This window comes from Desmodus rotundus, chromosome 10 (genome assembly GCF_022682495.2).
Source record: "Desmodus rotundus isolate HL8 chromosome 10, HLdesRot8A.1, whole genome shotgun sequence".
NCBI lineage: Eukaryota > Metazoa > Chordata > Mammalia > Chiroptera > Phyllostomidae > Desmodus > Desmodus rotundus.
The window spans coordinates 64,991,191-65,011,363 of record NC_071396.1 but is presented as its reverse complement, the minus strand read 5'-3'; the positions used below and the strand labels follow the sequence as shown (position 1 = coordinate 65,011,363).

Genomic DNA, 20,173 nt, shown 5'->3' with positions numbered 1-20,173 from the left:
GTGGCAACATGACAAATTTTCACATGACTTGAACAAATTAATTGCTCAGGAAAAAGGACAACTATTTCTGACATCAGAGAAAGATTCTCTTTTGGGAGACTTCCCAGTCTAGTACACTCCCATTCAAGAATACGGAAGCTAGATAATCTTTGCATGCTTTTCAAAGAGCATGCTATTCATGCTCTTTGCATGAGCGGGATGTAGCAATGATGTCTGTGCATATTTCATGTCTGCCCCACATTTATTACCAATATTAAGGTTTTCGATTAAATTTAAAACCCTGGGTGCATCTGAAATTAGCCTTTCCTGGTCCAGTGATCTTTAGAAAATGTAATTCTCTTATTTGTGTGTAACTTTTATGTATGTGGCTCCCACACTCAATTATTGTATTAAACACATTGGTCTTCCTTTCCAGGGTTTTGTATAGTCAAAGTTGACTTTCATCTTTTAGTTAAGTCTAATTAAAAAGATCAATGGAAGGAATGTGCCATAACAGTGAGATGTTATTATGTACTAATTAAAGACAGATCACCTCCTTTTTATATGTCATAAACACCAGGTTGCATTCCTATTAATGGTCTTAATTATGTGTCCCCAGAGTGTTCTCATAGTAGTGGCTATTATCAGGTGTTAAAAAATGCCCATTCAGTCTGCATGCAGAGTATGTTCTACCAAATATTTGAAATGATGGTTTTTATTAAGCTTATCCAAATTTAAGACACTAAGTTGCTCTACTTCATTATAGCAAAACCATTTACTTTGTAACTTCCATGTAGAAGTCCCCTTGCTTTTCTTATATATCCAAAGATGTTCTTGGACAAACTATTGTGGAGGAAGGAGTGGGAGTGAGGTGACAACCAGGGAGTTCATCTTACTGACCTCACCAAGGTGGGTCTTGATGTGGCCACCTTGTAGGTCCCCTTTCCACCAACGTCAATTTGCCCCAGTGTCACCATCCTTCATTCCAGCTCTCTCACACAATAGTTAGCATTGGAAATTTATTGCTTCCAGTACTCACCTGCCTGGATAGTCTAACCATAATCAATTATATCAGACCTCAGTGGTATTCTTTCTATGCAGTCAGCTGGACCTCGGAGCCTTAGCATGATATCAGAAATACTAAGAAATACTACGGACAGAACTTTTATTTCACTAGGTCACCAATTATTCCCTTGTACCACCCCATAAGTGATGGGCCTTACAGAACTAAGTCCCTCAAATGCATGCTGTCTCTCCTGACTTCTTTCTTTTTTCACTTTTTTTTTGCAGGGGTTTTTTCAAAGTCCTCAGTCCAAAGCAACTTGCTCTCTTGGAACCCTTGTTCTTTCTGAGAGAAGATCGTGTGTATGTGCATGTGTGGATGTGTGTCTGAGTGTGCATGTTTGTTTTGTATCACAACGCTTTCCATTATCTTGTAAACCAGTGTCCTGGGCTTTAACGGAGGTTCCTTCTTGGCTGGGGTTCAGCCTGCTCTCAAACAGGAGGAAGAGGCAGTGCCCCTAAATGAGTTCAAAAGGAATGACAAACTGAGTCCTACACATCCTTTCCACCTTTTGCACCAGCGCGAGTTGGGGTGGATTTCATCATTAGAAGCAAGCACCACAGTGCCAGATGAGCACTATATTTCTTTTCTTTTTTTAATTGTAGTATTAAGAAGCATCAAACCCTTCCCTGGAATCGATTGCAATTCAAGAGTCAATCCAAATTAGGCTCTTTTTCTATTTCTAGTCATCTTTCTTCCTTTATTCCCTTCTCCCAATTAAAGTGTTTCTTCAGTTCATGTTTGTATAATTACAATAACCACATATGAACCATGGATCATTCAAAAACCAGTCATTCTGAAGAACAACCTTGAACTGTGAAAAATATCACAGTTACCTGATGTTTCTTCCCCACAAATTCTTATATTATTATTCCTCAGTCTTCTCTGCCAACTTTTTAGCATTTGAGATGTAATCTGTACCATGCTGATGAAACATCATCTACTACTCAGTTGATAAGTGTCGAGTGCCTGGTCGTTAAGCATTGGTCCACATTCACACTAAAGTATCGGTGGAGTTCGTGGGCACCAGGTTCCCAGACTCCGTACCTTACTTATCGATGCATGCATCCTTTTTCTTAGATTCTCATCTCTGTAACATTTTCATGAGCTGTTTGAGATTACACTCATGGCCATCCCTCCCTAACTCACCCCTAGACAGGTTCCATTTCCTTCCATATTTGTAGTTTTATAAAATGTTATTTAATAGCTGTTACTTTTGCTACAGAGTGAACTCCTTCAGGGAAGGGACCATGTCTGATTTGCCCATACTCTGTCCACATCATGGACCTTAGTCCTTTGCAAATATGTTCTGGATCAATAAATAAACCTTAAATGTGCTGTCTCATTTTCCCCACCAACCATAAAGCCTGAGTACATTAAAAACTGCCCCAGATAGAATTCAAAATTACAGAATTTGAAATAAGATCATCAGATTTTATCATAGCTTTGACAATAAAGTCAGCAGAACTCAAGATTCAAAAAACTATCTTTTGATTCAATTCAGAATGTTTGATTATGTTAGTCTAACTCTCTATCCAAAACTACTTTCAAGAGCAATAACTGTAAGTGCTTCTCTATGCAAAGACATCCATTGCTTATCTAAGAAACAGAAAGAGAGTTCTTTACTCCAGAGGCAGAAAAAGGAATCTTGTCTGGGAAAATTAAACACATGCAGTCCCAGTGACAAGTGAGGAGATGTATGTCTTTTCTGTTCAGTGCCTGGAGAGTAGGGCAGCCGACACTGGTCTCCGGGAGCCAGAGCACTGACTGTGCCGAGCTACATGGAGCCAGTCCAAGCGGGGAGACATGCCTGCAGCAGGGCCTCCAACAGCAACCAAACTGTCTTGATAAACTGGTACAAGAAAAGTTAATATGGCTAAGTTTTTCCATGTTTATAAATTTATATTTTAATAAATAAGATATACATTATAATTAAATAAGAAAATTTACTTGAGAGCCAATCTTAAATACCAAAGACTTAACCCTGTATTTTAAAATCACCTGCCAGTTGATGCCTACCTTACTTATAGGTACAGTCTTGGACTTGTACGTCAAAGCCATAAAATTAAAGTTCTACAATGGTAAATGCTGCTGCTTTCGGTAGCTCTTGGAGGAGATCTATTTCCTCAGGTGGACTGCTGCTGTCTCATCACACTGACTGTAGGAGTAGGACCTTTCTCTGTTTGTAGGATGAGCAAAATACCTGGAAATGTCGCTAATACAGAAGCTCTTCCTAGAACCACCCAAAACACACTATGCCCTCATAACCATCCCACGTGTGTGTGCAGCCATCAGCATTATATACGAAACCCACCAAATGACGATTTCCATCTCACTTGTCCTTCTGTCCCCAGAATAATGCTGGGTGGGCAGCAGAAAGCCAACCAAGGCCAACGAGAAGCCACGCGAGGAGTGTCCTTCCACAGGTAATGAGGCGAAGGGGAGAAGAGAAATGAGCTGGGGTCTGTATGCCAGGTCAACAAAGGAAGTGAGGGTCAGGCCTGTGGGCATGTTGGAGATGTGTGCTACCACTCTGAAGGAGGAACTGCAAACATGGGCTGGAGTGACAGGAGAAACCTGAAGCGTGGAAAACAAGAAAATGATGTGGAGCAGAGCAGGGAAATAGAAGCTCGGCTTCTTGGTGCGGATCCAGGAGGTCACTGTGGCTATGCGGGAGCTCTAAGGAGGAGCTGCAGTCCCTGGGGGAATGGAGCCTCTGGAAGTCTCAGCATGCGAACTAACACGGCAGGTCCCAGCTTTGTTGGGGATACCTGGGTGTTGCTGAAGTCTCTCCCCTCCCAGTTTTTGCTTTTTTACTTTATCCTTTTATCTATTTCTCCCTTTTTCCAAGCAGTTTCAAACAACCAATGGGGAAAGCATGTCATCCAAAGTTGTTTGTCCTGTCCTTGTAACTTTAACTGATCTCGAGATTCCCAGGTTAGGATCCAAAGGTGCACTGTGAGAAATATGAAGAAGTCTGTAAGCAAAAGATCTTTACTTCACCTCCAAGCCAGGTTTATCTGCTTCCATCATTTTTGTGCTGTGTCATCCTCACCCTCATCCCCCACTCTTTCTAATTTCCCCTCCTCTCTGGGGATGGGCAAAGCATCGACCTCCAACCTTCAGTATAGCAGGTAGGGGCAGACGCAGGGCCTGGGTCAGGAAAGCTGGGTATCCCACCTTTGTGAATTGCTACATTTTCTTCTGTCCATGGGGAATTTTTCAAGCTATTGAAACAGAATGGTGTGACCACACAGCAGTATCTGTACTTTAAGAAGGTTGTACTGCAGAGTGGATGATAGATTCTACAGAGATCAGAGCGGCGGCTGGATGACTAATCAGTAAGAGCAGATTGACCAGTACTCCAGGCGAGAGAAAGTGCCAGTGGCAGCAGGGATGGAAAGTATCGAGCCTGCACGTTCCAGATTAAAGGATCAGCACACACCATCTTTTGGAATTCTGAGTTTTATAAGTTTACTACTTTAAGAATACTTTATTTCTTAATATTACCAGTACCTTGATGGTCCCGAGAGGTCTACTGTCATCATTGGAAGTGTCCCCTAAATACCTGTGACCAAAAGATAAGGTCCCTTGGGGGCTAAAGGGACTATGAGTGCTTGAGATGTTCTAAGCCTGCCTGGCGAGCTCTCAACTCCTTCGTGGATCCTGGGTGTCAACAGCTGCATTTAAAAAGACTTCTTCTTTAAATTCAATTGTGTTTAATTGTCTACTGAGTTTAGGTAGTCAAGGAGATTTACAGGAGAAAAAAGACAAGTGTGGAGCTGCTCTTTGCATGCCTGTGATGTCTCTGGAATGCAGGGCCAGCACGTCTTGTTCACCGAAGAGAGAACGTGTTTAATGGAAGTGCCAGCAATGGCTGGACTTAGTGGCTCTCCTCGCACCTGACTCGCTTAAGCTGGGAATACTTGGAATCCCAAAGCCTATGGACTCCTAAGTGAGTCAGGTGCAAGGGATTTTACTGTCCTCTGTGAGCTCAGAGAGGATTTTCTGCCCACATTTCTTAAAAAACTGTCCTATGAAAATTAAATACAAAGGGCAGTAATAATGAAGGTCACTATGTACCAAACATTCATTGTCAGTTCTGGATCCATCTGGTGTTTTGGAGGGTTATTTGTAAAACTGACAGAGCTCTACAAGATAGGTACTTACTGTGCTTACCTACTTCTGCTTAGCAAACTGTCCCAAAGCTCAATGGCTTAAAACAAGAATTTGTTATTATAGTGTCTAATGATAGTGTGGACAGGAATCTGGATAGAGCACATTCCGAAGAGCTCACCTCTGCTTAGTGATGTCTAAGACCTCATCTGGGATGGCTCTAATGGCTGGGGACTAGAAGAGCTGGGGCTGGCTGGGCATGTCTCCCTCCACACACAGCCCTTTGCCTGGTAGCTTAGTCTTCCTCACATCATGGCAGCCCCAGGGCAGTCAGACTGTTTAGGGCTCCTTGAGTGACAGGAAGTAGGAGTTGCCTTGCCCTAAGCAAGGGTGTTCAACCTTTTGGTGTCTCTGTGCCACACTGGAAGAAGAAGATCCACACATTAAATATATCGTGACACGTAATTACAAAAAAAGTCTCATAATGTTTTAAGTAAATTTACTATTTTGTGTTGGGCCACATTCACAGCTATCCTGGGCCACATGGGCCACAGGTTGGACACCCCTGCAAGGCCTGGGCCCTGAAACAACATCACTTCCTCTATGTTCCGTTGGCCAAAGTCGTCACAGAAACCGCATTCTGGGGGATGTTCAAGGGAGAGGACATAACATTCCACCTCTCAATGGGAAGAGAGTGGCAGATATTTAACTGCCATTTTTAATTCACCTCATTATTATCATCCCTATTTTATAGAAGAGGAAACTGAATCCAAATGATTTAAGAAACTGTGTTTCTTCCTTTAGGAAATATAGCTGAGGTTGGAAAGTATGAGTAACTATACATCTTTTCACTTTCCAGTACACAGTGCTGCTTTCTCAACATGTGAGTGACCATTTGGTATAAATAAGATAAAACTTAGTGAGGGGCAAACTGCTTTAGTGAGGGGCAAATTGCTTTTCTGACAAGATTTAGAATAAAGCATAGCAAATCATTTTGCTGCCACTTTTCCATACCATGTATCGCCGGCTGACAAGGCACAGTCCAACACACAGCTGTAGAACTTAACGCTTCTCTTCATTTTGAGAGGTTGTTCAAGGTAAAGGAAGAAGGAAATGCAAATGAGTAAAATCACCAATTTAAAAGAGAAATACCTGGCTCAGTGTAGGTTTCTCTCCCCAGAGGATACAAATGTATTTACATTATGAAATAAGCTGAATCCAGTGGGAACCCCTTGTTATTATTAGATTTCCTCTTGAGAAGGAGTTATAAATGAAAACATAACTTGCTATTTTAGTATTTTGTTTTTCAGGGAGGAAAAACCTATTGCAAAAACAAATTAAAAAAAGAAAAACTTACCTCTTTCAAGCACTTGTTTATTTTCTTATTTGCTAGGCTTAAACGGTCTTCTTTCATCTCTGATTTTGTTGGGGACTGAGGAGAAGAGGGTTGGGTTGGGTTTTTTTTTCCCCCCCTTTTTCCAAATCTGGAAAGTCTCTTCTGAAATGTGAGCAGTACTAAATCCTTCCTTATTGGAGCCTGCAATTCTGAATGGAAGCCCTCCTCCTGCAGAGCTGTGGGCCAAGCGCGCCACGCAGTGGGCGGGAAAGGAAAGGCAGGGCAGAGAGCGTGTGGAGCTAGCCCGCAGATTTTCATCGCGGATTTCCGAGGCCCCCCTGGATTACTGTGATCACAACTGCTCTCTGGATCTTTTGTATCTTTTTCTAGCATGTGTCCTGCCACAGTGTTGCTATTCTATCTCCTCGGCTACAAGAGAATCTTGACAAAAAGTTTTCTGTAGCTGCTTTTGCAATCCTAGTGTATTGTGTGGGCTTGACACTTTTATGTTTGAGCAAGCTCTGCGTCATAGATTGTGAGCACTTTCTTCGCTTCTTTATTAACATGTGTTAATTTCGAATCACACAAGTAGAAGAAAGTTGCATTTAAGTAAGAGATATATTCTTTAAGATTTTCAAACAGAATCCAAGCTTTGTCTGAAACTACTCTTGACAAAGAATGTGTGTGTTAGCTCCTTGCTAAGGGGTCACTCTGCTGTCTCCTTAGGGCTCTCTTGCGCCCTCTGGAATAGGCCAGGTACGATCTGCCTCATCAACCTACGCTGCGCGTTATCAGCAACGCTCCCTGTCCGGATGGCCCACGGCCCAAGCCACCACTTCTGCAGCTCTCCATTCAATTGCCACTTGCCCAGTGAGGTAAGTGCCCCTATCCTCACCCATTCGCTGCCCCAGCTTCTCTTCCTGCTTTCCTTTCCCTGAAGCAGGGATACCATCTAGCATTCCGTCTTCACTGACTCAGTTCCTGCTTGTCTTCCACTCCGCAGCTCCGTGAGCCCCAAGTGGGATTTCCGTCTGTTCTGTTCAGGGCCTCAGCCTGAGCCTGGAGTAGCGCCTGCTACAGAGAAGCCACTCCTTAGGTATTTGTTTAATGAAAGGCCTAAAGAATTAATAGTTCATAAGTGTCTATTCCTGACAGCTTCAAATTGTGCAATTCTTGAAGAATTTTTAATGTGGAAGATGCATGTTATTTTAAAAATTTCATCGATAAAGTCGGACATTATTAGTATTTTATGTTATATTACTTCAGGAGGGATGCACATGGATTGGTAAGGGAGGAAGGGAAAACCGGCCTAGCGAGCCAGATCAGCCGAATCAACCCTGGCGATCCTTGGGGTGACAGATGTCGCAGCCAGATCGCCCTCACATCCTGTTATATTACTTCAAATTTGCACAATTTATATGTATACAAAATGTAAGCACGTGACTATATTCCCTTGGAAATAAAATTAAATTATTACAATTTAAGACTAAAGTCCCTCTCACAGTTATATCTGTGAGATGTAGTTTTTAAAAGAGAACATTTAGTGGATAGAACTAAGGTATCTGTAAGTTGTCTGATAAGATACACATCAGGACGCCAATAAGCCAGTTCAGTGTGTTGGTTTCAACTTTCTCTTAAATATAACTAACAGAGGAAGTTCTATATCTTCTTTCTTTTTAAAAGTAATATTCATCAAGAACAATTCTGTTAGTTAAAATGGATATAAAAGAAACCTGTTATTAAATAAACAAGTATTAATGCCACAGATCTTTTCAGCTTTGTGTACTCTGAACTGTTGGGAAACAATGCTTACCTTTGTGTATAAAATGGCGAGACATATCACTTTTATTGTGGAAAATTCAGTTATGAAGGCAAAAGTTTCCAGAATATGACTCTGTAATCTAAAGCAGCAATCATTTCTATTTGAGGCCTTGTGGCTGTAAAACCACGTGCACGTGGTGCCACCCTGTGCTTGTTGGGGAGAACTACAAGATCACAGGCAAAGAAGAATGGATGCCAGAAGATGCCTCAGAGGCTAAGTGAGGCATTCTTAGTATAATATGCTTATTATACCTGCTAGGGATGTTTCTTTCTCAACCACTTGGTAACTTATTTAAGTCATACCTAAAAACTCACAAGTCTAATTTTTCAATTATTAGTGAAATTTCAAAATAATAACACTGCACTGTGCATTGTAAAGTGCACTGTGATATTTAAAAACTATTTGAAAATCTACCATTGGTTCATGCAGCTAAACAGAGATGTGGTGTGAGTTGTTATCAAACTATTACAAAATGGAGGCTATTTCTCTGTTCAGTAGAGAAATAGTGGCTCCAGTAGAGATTTGGGGTCAAATGGTTCTGGGTTCCAATCCTGCCTTCCTATTTACTGGTTGTGAGAACTTTGGCAAGTTACTTAGCTTCCCTGAGCCTCAGTGTCCTCCTCTGTGTAATGGGATAATAACAGTGCTTCTAAGGTGGTACACATGATGCACTTAGCATACTTTCTGACAAATGAGAGTAGCTCAGTAGCCATTTGTCTCACAATTGCCAGGCATCCCAGAATCAAGTTTGTAGTTGCTGGCCCCCATCAGGAGCCTGGAGGGTCAGGCGAGCTGAACAGTGCTGGGTCCACTCCTAGCACCATCATCATCCACCTCCTTTCCACTGAAGCAGAGACTACTATGGGACCATGGCTGCGATGGACTCTGCTTTGGTTTAGGTTATGCTGGTCTGACCCGTGCCATGTTGAGAAAAAAGGATGGGCACATTCCAATCCTTTGATTCTTCATTTTCACACACTCACTTTCTTGCTCTGTGTTTAACAGTCTATTGAAAATATGAAGAATTTTAAAATGATGATTCTGTGAAAGGTTAAAGTAGAAGAGATCCTGGGAACTGTGGAGAAAGCCCAGCAAACAGAGCCAGATGATAAGCTAAAGAAATTGCTTTAGAGAAGGGTCCCACCAAGATTCCTGAGGAAACAGCCTCCAAACATTTTCTTACTCATTTTTCTGCTCACTCTGCCATAACAGTGCAGGTTAGATGCAGCAAACCATGAGACAAGGCTGGAAGTAGGCACCATCAGAGTACTGTGAAAAGGCACTACAGTTGCAGGTACAAGGGAGCAATTCATCAGTTAAGACCACACATATGCATTATGTGCCCATTACGTGTGAGACCTTGTTCTAAACACCAGCAAACAAAACATCCAAAGACACCTGACCTCATGGAGCTTAAATTCCATGGGGAGAGAAAAACAATAAACAAACAAACAAAACATGCGTAAATGATCTCATGTTAGAAGATGAATGGTACTATGTTGGAAAGCAGGACAATAGTAGGGACTGAAGGTGCAGAGTGCAGAGGAGGAGAGGGAACAGGTCACAGTGTCAGTGGAGCAGCCTTACAGAGCAGTGAGGTTTAAGCAGACTTAGAGAAGGTGAGGAATCTTCTGGAAACTCTCTGGCAAACATGCTCCAGGTGAGAAAATACTAGAACAAAGGCCTTAAGGTGAGGTTTGCTTGTGTATTTAAGAAAAGGTGTTGCCAGTGTGAACAAGGAAAACCCACATACAAAGGCAGGCCTGTGGGGATGCTCTGCCTTTGGTAGGTCCTGGTAGGTCTGGCAGGCTGTTGTCAGTGCTTTGGCTTTTCCTCTAAAAATACGGGAGTCATTGGCAGGTTTGCAGCCAGTAGTGACTTGACCTAATATCTTTGAAAAAAAATCTTCTGGGTGTTGTGTTGCAAATAATCTGTGTGTCCCAGACAAGAAAAAGCTAAAGGAGTTCATCACCACCAAACCAGTATTATAACAAATGTTCAAGGGACTTCTTTAAGGAGAAAAAGAAAAAAAACATGAAAAATATGAATAATAATATGGCAATAACTACATTCCTATCAATAATACCTTTAAATGTAAGTGGATCAAATGTTTCAATCAAAAGAATGGAGTGGCTGAATGGGTAAGAAAACAAGACGCATACATTGCTGCTTACAGGAGATCTGCTTCAGATGAAAAACACACACAGACTGAAAGTAAAGGGATGGAAAAAGATATTTTATGCAAATGGGAACAAAAAGAAAAAAACGATCTTGGCTAGCAACACTTACAGCAGACAAAGTAGACTTTAAAACAAAGGCTAAAAAGAGACAAAAAAAAGTACTCAACAATTCCGCTTTGAAGTATTTATCTGAAGAAACCCAAAGCACTAGTTTGAAGAAACATATGCATCCCTATGTGCATTGCTGCATTAATCACAATAGCCAAAACAGGGAAGCAATCAAACTGTTCATTGGTAGATGAATGAATAAAGAAGATGTGGTACATACATACAATGGAATAGGATTCGGCCATAAAAAAGAGTAAAATCTTGCCATTTGTTTTAACATGGATGGGCCTAGAGGGTACTGTGCTGAGTAAAATAGGTCAGGTTGAGAAAGATACTAATATGTGAAATTTAATAAACAAAACAAGTGAACAAACAAAACATAAACAAACTCATCCAGACAGAGAACATTTTGATAGTTACCAGATGGGAGTGGGGTTGGGAGGATGGGGTGAAAAGGGGGACGGGATTAAGATGTGAAAATTGCCAGTTACAAAAACAGCCATGGAGATGTGAAGTACAGCATAGGGAATACAGGCAAATATTGTGATAAGTATGTTATAGTGTCAGACGGGTGCTACACTTAGCGGGGTGATTGTCTAATCTCTATGTTGTATACCTGAAACTAACGTAGTATTGTTTGTCAATTGTAATTGGAAAATAAAAGGAATTGAAAAACCACAAAAAGATTACAGACCTGAGACAGCAGATTATTCTGGGTTCTTCAGGTGGGCCCAAACTAATTGTATGAGTCCTTATAAACTAAGGAGATTTTCTGGCTTTGGTCAGAGAACCAGAGAGATGGCAGCATAACTCAGCCTGACATTGTTGTTTTTTAAGATGGAGGAAGGAGCCATCAGCCAAGAAATACATGCAGCCTCCAGAAGCCAGAAAAAGCAAAGAAATGGGTTCTTCCTCAGAGACTCCAGAAAGAAATGCAGCCCTGCTAACTAACACCTTGATCTTAGTCCATGTTGGATTTCTATCCACAGAACTAAAGGATAAATGTGTGTTGTTTTAAAAACAAACAAACAAACAAACAAAAAACAGAGAGGGGCCTGGCCCGGTACCGGTACCTCAGTTGGTGAGAACATCATCCTGAGCACATTCCCACTGGGTTTGATGGAGAATGGACAGTTGTGGAAGAACAGGAGAGGTGAAAGAGTACAAGGTAAGTGTAGTGAACTGAGGGAAACTTAGCAAGGCCTGTTTGTCCAGATTCTTCTTAATGTCCATGTGTCTTTGGAGATAAGGGGGTCTCCTTTTTTCTGACTTGTTTCAGGGGAGAAGGTGGGGGAAGGTCAGAAGAACCTTGCTTCTGCTGTTCATTTTTTTTCAAACTTCTTCAGCTTAATATATTCACTCAGCCAAGATGCCATATTTTAGGGTAGCATATCCTAACCCCATCTACCCTCATGTGGGAGTTACTCTCCCTAGACCTGAAGGAAAGGAACCTCCTTATCTCTGAAGACAGGAATGCTCAGGGGATTCTGAACAAAGGCTTTGCTCACTTTCCCCCAGTTGACTACTCTTAGCTCATACCCTTTTTCTTATTACATTTTTTCATGACTTTCCACTCTTCATCAAATGTAGCATAAAAACACTCAGGTTTGACTGCTTTTGCGGGTCTTCATTTTCTTATGGAGAAAGAAAATGCTTCTTCTGTTATCACGTAAGACTTGCAATAAATAAATGTGTATGCTTTTTGCCTGTTGCTCTGTCTTTCCCAATCTAACTTATAGGGCCCCAGCTGGAGGAACTAAGATGGGTTGAGGCAGAGATTTTTTTCTCACCTACATTCCCTTGCCTGGGTTTTTGTCCTGGGTGTGTAGGTGTAGGGCCTTGTGTAGAATGGTTGCTCAGGAAATAATAAAAGAATATATGAACAAGTGAGAACGAGGATGAGACTATAGAGTTTTGGCGGCAATCCCTTAGAAAAACACCTGGACATTTTCAATGGTTTTTCAGGTTGATGGAACTGGGTGATTAGTAAGTCTAATTTCACTTGAAAATGTAAGGCTTTCCTGTTAGCTGTTAAAGGCACCAGCCATAGTCCTCTTGTACTTAATCAGTCATCCAAGAGCTATGTTGGACTGAGGGTCATCACAACCACAGTATTTTGCAATTCCACTTATTTCCCCAACTCTTGAATCTGGACTTGCCTTGTGACTTGATTTGATCAATAAAATGAGGCCAACGCCTTGTGAGCCTATAGAACTTCCACTTTCACCCTATTGGAATGCTGTGTCCTTCACATAAGGAAGCTTAGGCTAGACAATGGGATGATAAGAAGCCTCCTGCTTGGGTGGTACTTATACCCATGAGACTAAAGAAGGAAGTGAGGAGAGTTGGGGGACAGGGCCAAGGCCAGTTCAACCACTGACACCAGAGCAAAGGCAGAATATTTTGGAACAGATATAAGTAATTGGTTGATGGGGTGGTGAAGAAAATAAAAGATCTCTTCTAATTGCTTTTTTTTATTATTAGTAAACAAGAAGTAGGAGTTGGCAGGGGACAGGTAGGCAGGTAGGGAGACTGTATTGGAGTTTTCAGAAGGAGGGTGTGTATAGCCATCCAAGAGAGTGGGTGAGAGATTTGACCAGGGAAATGTAGTGCAGTTGCCCATCAGTAGCAAAGGTTTCCTTTATGTTTATGATCATTAAAATGAGTAATGTTAGCATTATGCTGTTTGTTTTCCTCCAGCCACATTTACTTGCCCAAGAGTAGTTGCAGAGTAAGTGGAGAGTAGGGGTTTTTCCAGATAAAGAGAAAGGAGAGAGAGAGACAAGAGGTTGAAGGTCTATGAAAAAGAGTAGCTAAAATGATGGAGCATGCAGTTTATGCTGGGTAAAGAGGGAGTGTGAATAAGACCACAGGGATAGAAAAAAGTGAGAGTTCTGTTGAAAGTGAAGAATTATTGGCACTAGGAAGGGTGAATTGGAATGATAAGAGGAGCTGAAGTGGGCTGCTTGAAATTGATCCTGTAAAGGACAGTTATTAGTAAGGTTAAGGTTATAATCCTGGGAATGGTGTCTGAGCCTGTTGAGTTAGAAACTGAGAAGCTGCATGCACATTGCAGGAAACATCTATGTGAATATTGAAATCACCATGAATTATGAATTGAGCCACCTGTATTACTGGCTTCACGTCTGCTAGATGGTCGCAAGCGATCTTAACTGTCTGAACTTCTCATTCAGAGCATTCACCAGTTTGTATTGGTCGAGTAATTCTTTGACAATAATCAGTAATAAATCAATTTTTGCTTACTGACTGATATGTAGTTGGCACTCAAAAGGTGAAATGAAAAAAGTGAACTCTTGTAGCTACGGACAAATAAATTATAACGCCAATGCGTTTTCACATGAGTAGAAAGGCAAGGCTCCACGAGGGCGGCGGTTTTTTGTCTGTTGTACTCCCTGCTGCTTTTCTGGTGCTTAGAACAGTGCCTGACACATATGAGTTGTTCAATAAATATTTGTTGACTGAATGAAGGAACCATCTTTAACGCATCACCGCACCTGCGCTGGAAGCCCACGGTCTGACAGAGCCCAGGCTCTCCGCGCCTGCGCAGTGTCTCCTCGCCCTGCGCCCTGACGGGCTTCCGTACCTGCTTTGCCTTATTAGATTTGACCTCTGCTGGCCCCAGTAGGCGCTGGGCTGTTGGGCTGTCCCGGCTCCTTGCTGGGTGTTCCCAAGCTTTCTCAACCGGGCTCTCTGCTTTCTAGGGCCGGGACAGTGGAGATGGCGGCTCAGAAGATAAATGAGGGGCTGGAGCACCTCGCCAAAGCTGAGAAATAGTGAGAGATTCTAATGTTGTCGTCTGCATGGGCGCTGGAGTCGTGCCCCTTTCAGGCCGGGTTGAAAGGAGGACGTGAGGGAATGGGGGGGTGGTTTGGGGGAGGCGGTGACAGCCGCAGCCTGCCAGGACTGGCGGTGCGGGCTGCTACTGGTCTGTGAGCGTGGTGGCTTCCCCCCTCCCCCGCGCCGGAAGTCGGCCGTGCGCTCTTTCTGGGAGTCCGTGTGGTCAAAGCTACGCTGCTTTTGCTCTGAACTTGGTTTCTTTAACCTCGGCACTTAAAGACTGGATAAGTCCCTGTGGTGGGGGCTGCCCTGTGCATTGGAGCATGATTAGCAGCATCCCTGGCCTGTACCTGCTGAATGCCTCTTCACATGCCTCTCCACACTCCTTCCCTGATTGTGACAACCTAAACTGTCCCAGGGGGAGATAAAATAGCCCCCGGTTAAGAACCATTACTCTAAAAGACTGCTTTATGTTGGGTAAGTGGGCTACAGATTTACCCAGAAAATTCCTCGGTGACCTTTGTCATGTCCCATTATACTCTTGCTGGGGGCAAGAACTGTGCTTCCTTAGTCTTTTTATGTTTGTTCGGCCAGCTTCTACGGTATGTAATAGGCACCCAACAAATATTTGTGGAACTGAATTGTTTTGTGCATAATCCTTTTGACACTCCCCCTCCTCTTCGGTTGCGTTAACGCCCATCGAATTTTTATCTGGCAGTTGGAGATAATGAGATGTCTATATTGTGCTCTGTGTTAGATGCTTCATATACGTAATCTGACTGACATCTCCACAACTCTGCAAATAGAGATTCTCATTTTACAGAAGGGGAAATGAGACTTGAAGAAGCCTCGTAATGAATTACTCGTGGCTCACAGTGGAAAGGTGGCAGATACATTTCTTCACCAGTGGGAAAAACTCAAGCTATTTCTGTTGTACCACATTATTTCCAGGCAGTGTGGAAGGTACCGGGACTTTTTTGGTGCAGCTGCCCACAACAATCTTCCTTTGAGAGCAAACACAAAAGTATTATTAGAATAGTGTCTGTAATAAAGATCATCCTAAAGCTGTTAACTGTGCTTTGGTAACAGAAGGAGAGGTTATTCTGCCTGGGGATATTTAGAAACATATTAATAAAGGCGATTTCTGAGCAGGGCCTGAAAAATAAGAAATTTTTAGAGGAGGGAAAATCCTATAACAGAATCCATGCCCAGGATGTAGGTTAAGCACAGGCCTGAAAATGTGCGGGAAATGGTGGATGTAGAGTAGATGCAGTACCCAGGGCATGAGCCAGAGTGGAGAAGAGTTGGGGCCAGACTGAAATGTCTGCCCCTCTGCTCTACTGAACCTTAGCTTTTCTAGGGATAACCAGTGGGACCTGGTTAGATTTATTTTAGCTAAAGGAAATGTGGCGATGTGGAGAATGGACTGGGAGGAGGGGAGAGTGAAAACTTTGGCATATTTAGTAAACAAACGTTTACAGAGTTGTCACTGTGTATGTACACAGGCTACTGGGGTTACTGATCTAAAAAGTGGTCTCTTTCTCAAGAGCCTAGAAATCACGGGAGGGCAGACAAACAGGTGAGCCAAAATAAGGTATTCATTGCTAGGTATGAAGTATAGAGTGGCTTCAGTTGAGATACAAGGTAAGGAAAGGTTGCTGTGCCAAAGGTAGAAGGAATGGAAGAGGACAGGAGGGCAGAGCCCAAAAGGTGACCTCCCCATTACAGGTTAGTAGGCTGTCATGGTGAGGGCCCCAATTAAAGCAACAGTACAAGCAGCAGGATTGGGTGACATTCCTTAGATAGAATTGAAAAGCTTTAATGGCTTGACTGGATGTGGAGGGAGAGGCTTGACCCCTCTGTTTCTAACTTGAGAGGTGGAGTGGTGGAGAGACCCTCAGCGGAAGCAGAGATGAATGAACATAGGTGGGTAGGGCTGGGTCAGGGAGGTGTTGGATTAAGGCTTGATTGTGTTGTGTTTGAAGGCTCAGTAGGTGGCAGGAAAAATGGGCCTGGAACAAAGAGGCGATCTGATATTTCTGTCTTCTAGTGATAATATGGTTCCATGTTGCCAAGTAGTTTTGTAGTTATAATTACCCCCCTCAAACAGGTGGTGGTTTTGTGGGTTTTGGTCCTATGGAAATTGATTAAACTGTTAACCTCAACAGAATTTCTTTATTGACTCTTTTGAAAAAAATATTCGGAACAGTTATAGCCATTGAACTAAACTAAGCAGAGTGCCTTCTCACTTACTAACTAGAGATGCTTAGTTTACTGGGGATGATTTATTGGGTTGGCCAAAAAGTTTTTTTGTTTTTTGTTTTCCATATTATGGCTCTAGTAGTGCTTAGTTGTCTTTAACTTCTTTCAAAACAATTTTGTTACATTGCATTGTGACAGCTGTCATATCAGCTTGCATTAAAAAAAAAAAAACTTATCAAAATGGGTGATTTTTTTGTGTAGCCATTTTAACCTTGAAGAGTGAAGAATAATACCCAACATTTTCAGCATATTATGCTTTAGCATTTCAAGAAAGGTAAAAACACAACTGAAACGTAAAAAAAGGCTTCTGTAGTATATGGAGAAGTGGCTGATCGAATGTGTGAAAAGTGGTTTGTGAAGATTCATGCCAGAGATTTCTCGCTGGACAATGCCAGATGATGCTTCACGGTCGGGTAGACCAGTTGAAGTTGATAGCGATCAGGTTGAGACATTAATTGAAAACAGTCAGTGTTATACTGTGTGGGAAATAGCCAACATACTCAAAATATCCAAATCAATAAAGTTATCTGTGAAAGTGAAAAGTGTGTCTTTCATGTACAGACTTTTTGACCAACCCAATACTATACTTTCAAATCTCTAGCTTTTTAATGTGTAACCCATTAGACAATTGAATTATTATACCTTGTTTTGGGTGAAATTAAAATTTCTGTTAATATACAGAATATGATGAGTGCTTTGGAGTGGGGTGGAGGATGAAATTTTTGTTTTATTGCATACTTCCTCAATTTTGTGGGTTAGAGTGGACAGACTGCATTTAAGGAATTATTTTGAGCAAAAATATTCTTTTTTTGATATATTTATTGATTATGCTATTACAGTTGTCCCATTTCCACCCCTTCACTCAACTCCATCCTGCCCACCTCCTCCCTCCCACATTCCCCCCCTATAGTTCATGTCCATGGGTCATACTTATAAGTTCTTTGGCTTCTACATTTCCTACACTATTCTTACCCTCCCCCTGTCTATTTTCCACCTATCATTTATGCTATTTATTCTCTGTACCTTTCCCCCCTCTCTCCCCCTCCCAATCCCCTATTGATAACCCTCCATGTGATCTCCATTTCTGTGGTTCTGTTTCTGTTCTAGTTGTTTGCTTAGTTTTCTTTTGCTTTGGTTTTAGGTTTGGTTGTTTATAACTGAGTTTGCTGTCATTTTTACTGTTCATATGTTTTGTCTTCTTTTTCTTAGATAAGTCCCTTTAACATTTCATATAATAAGGGCTTGGTGATGATGAACTTCTTTAACTTGACCTTATCTGAGAAGCACTTTATCTTCCCTTTCATTCCAAATGATAGCTTTGCTGGATACAGTAATCTTGGATGTAGGCCCTTGCCTTTCATGACTTGGAATACTTCTTGCCAGTCCCTTCTTGCCTGTAAGGTCTCTTTTGAGAAATCAGCTGACAGTCTTATGGGAACCCCTTTGTAGGTAACTGTGTCCTTTTCTCTTGCTGCTTCTAAGATTCTCTCCTTATCTTGAATCTTGGCTAATGTAATTATGATGTGCCCTGGTGTGTTCCACCTTGGGTCCAGCTTCTTTGGGACTCTCTGAGCTTCCTGGACTTCCTGGAAGTCTATTTCCTTTGCTAGACTGGGGAAGTTCTCCTTCATTATTTGTTCAAATAAGTTTTCAATTTTTTGTTCTTCCTCTTCTCCTTCTGGCACCCCTATAATTTGGACGTTGGAACGTTTCGAGATGTCCTGGAGGTTCCTAAGCCTCTCCTCATTTTTCCGAATTCTTGTTTCTTCATTCTTTTCTGGTTGGATGTTTCTTTCTTCCTTCTGGGCCACACCATTGATTCGAGTTCCAGTTTCCTTCCCATCACTATTGGTTCCCTGTACATTTTCCTTTGTTTCTCTTAGCATAGGCTTCATTTTTTCATCTAGTTTTCGACCAAATTCAACCAATTCTGTGAGCATCTTAATAACCTATGTTTTGAACTGTGCATTCGATAGGTTGGCTATCTCTTTGTCGCTTAGTTGTATTTTTTCTGGAGCTTTGAAGTGTTCTGTCATTTGGGCCATTTTTTTTTTTTTTCTTGGTGTGTCTGTTACTTAAAGGGGCGAAGCCTTAGGTGTTCCCTGGGGCGGGGTAACGCTGGTCGCTGGGCTGTGACACTGTATGTGGGGGAGGGGCCGAGAGGGAGCAATGGCGCCCACTCCACTCTGCACCGGATTTCAGCCACTCCCTCTGCTACCCACAATCAATTGGGCCCCTCTGGTGCTGGTTCCCAAGTGGGTGGGCTTGTGCACATTCTAGGCCCCTGTGAGTCTCTCCAAGGACCTCTCCTGTGAGGCTGGGAGTCTTTCCTGCTGCCGCCCCAACCCCCATGGGTGTTCTCAATCAGAGGCTTGAGGCTTTATTTCCCTGTGCTGCAGCCCTGGGTTACGCGGTCTGCCTTGCTCCCCGCCGTTCGTTCATCCCGGTTTATCTGTGCACGAGTGTGGGGCCGCGGGGTCTGCTAGTGGTCAGACTGCCTGCGCTGTTCGTCCCACACTCCTCCAGTCTCGGTCCCGCCATGGCCATGCGAGTCCTCTCCACCCCTCCTACGGGTCTGGATGTATGTTTCTTTTTATCTACTTGGTGTCAGACTTCCTTGCCGTTCGATTTTCTGTCAGTTCTGGTTGTGCGAGGAGGCGCAGTGTGTCTACCTACGCTGCCATCTTGGTTCTCGAGCAAAAATATTCTTGGTAACCTTGAAAAGTTACATTGCAGTATACAACTGTAATTGAATAACAATAAAAATTAAAAAAAACAAAAAAAATTACATTACAGATTTGCATCATACCAGTATATACACAAATACAAATATTAAATAAATTTAATTGGCAGAAAAATGTTCCTTTAAAGTTAGGGTCTCGGGGCAGTTCACACAGCTGTCACAAAATGAAGGTATATACTTCTGAGGAGATTCCCCATATCTCAGGGACGATTTGATGCTGACAGTGGTATATATAAGCTAATTGAATTGAAATTTAGAATCTAAGATGGTGTTTATTTAGCAATTCTTATTCACAGGCAAGCTTGATAGTCACTGAGTTAATTTAAACTGGAAATGAATAATTATTTTAAATTAGAGCAAGAAAATAAAATGTTGCAGAAAGGGCAGGTAAGGTAAGGACTCAGAATTGATTGTTCTTTGGTTTGGCATCTGAGATGCCAATAGTGATCCTTGAAAGCACCTTCTCTTGTTTTTATAACATCCCTGTCTTTCTGGTTATTCTTACTCACTGGTTGCTAATTTGCAGCCTTTTTTGGTGACTCCCTCTGTTGTTCTCTGAATGTTTGTGTTCTGCAGTCTTTCAGCCCCCTCTCAAGGCCTCTCTAAGGGGATCTTAACAGGACTCTTGGTGTGGCATATGCTGATGACTCCTCATTTAATCTCTCCAGCCTCTCTCCTGAGCTTTGGTCTCACAAATCCAAATGCTTACTTGTGCTGTGCTTTAGAGGGCTTCAAGCCTTAGGCCTCAGGGCTTGTTACAGGCTGG

At 42.2% G+C, this 20,173-nt stretch overlaps 1 protein-coding gene across 1 annotated transcript in view; it reads left to right on the top strand.

The window, feature by feature from the left end:
* Positions 1 to 14,226: 14,226 nt before the first annotated feature.
* NAPG (NSF attachment protein gamma) overlaps positions 14,227 to 20,173 on the top strand; it is a 30,671-nt gene continuing 24,724 nt past the window's right edge. The window contains exon 1 of the mRNA XM_024580333.3: positions 14,227 to 14,398. Within this exon, the coding sequence (XP_024436101.2) occupies positions 14,343 to 14,398 (56 nt within the window). The 5' untranslated portion in view covers positions 14,227 to 14,342. The remainder of the gene's footprint in view (positions 14,399 to 20,173) is intronic.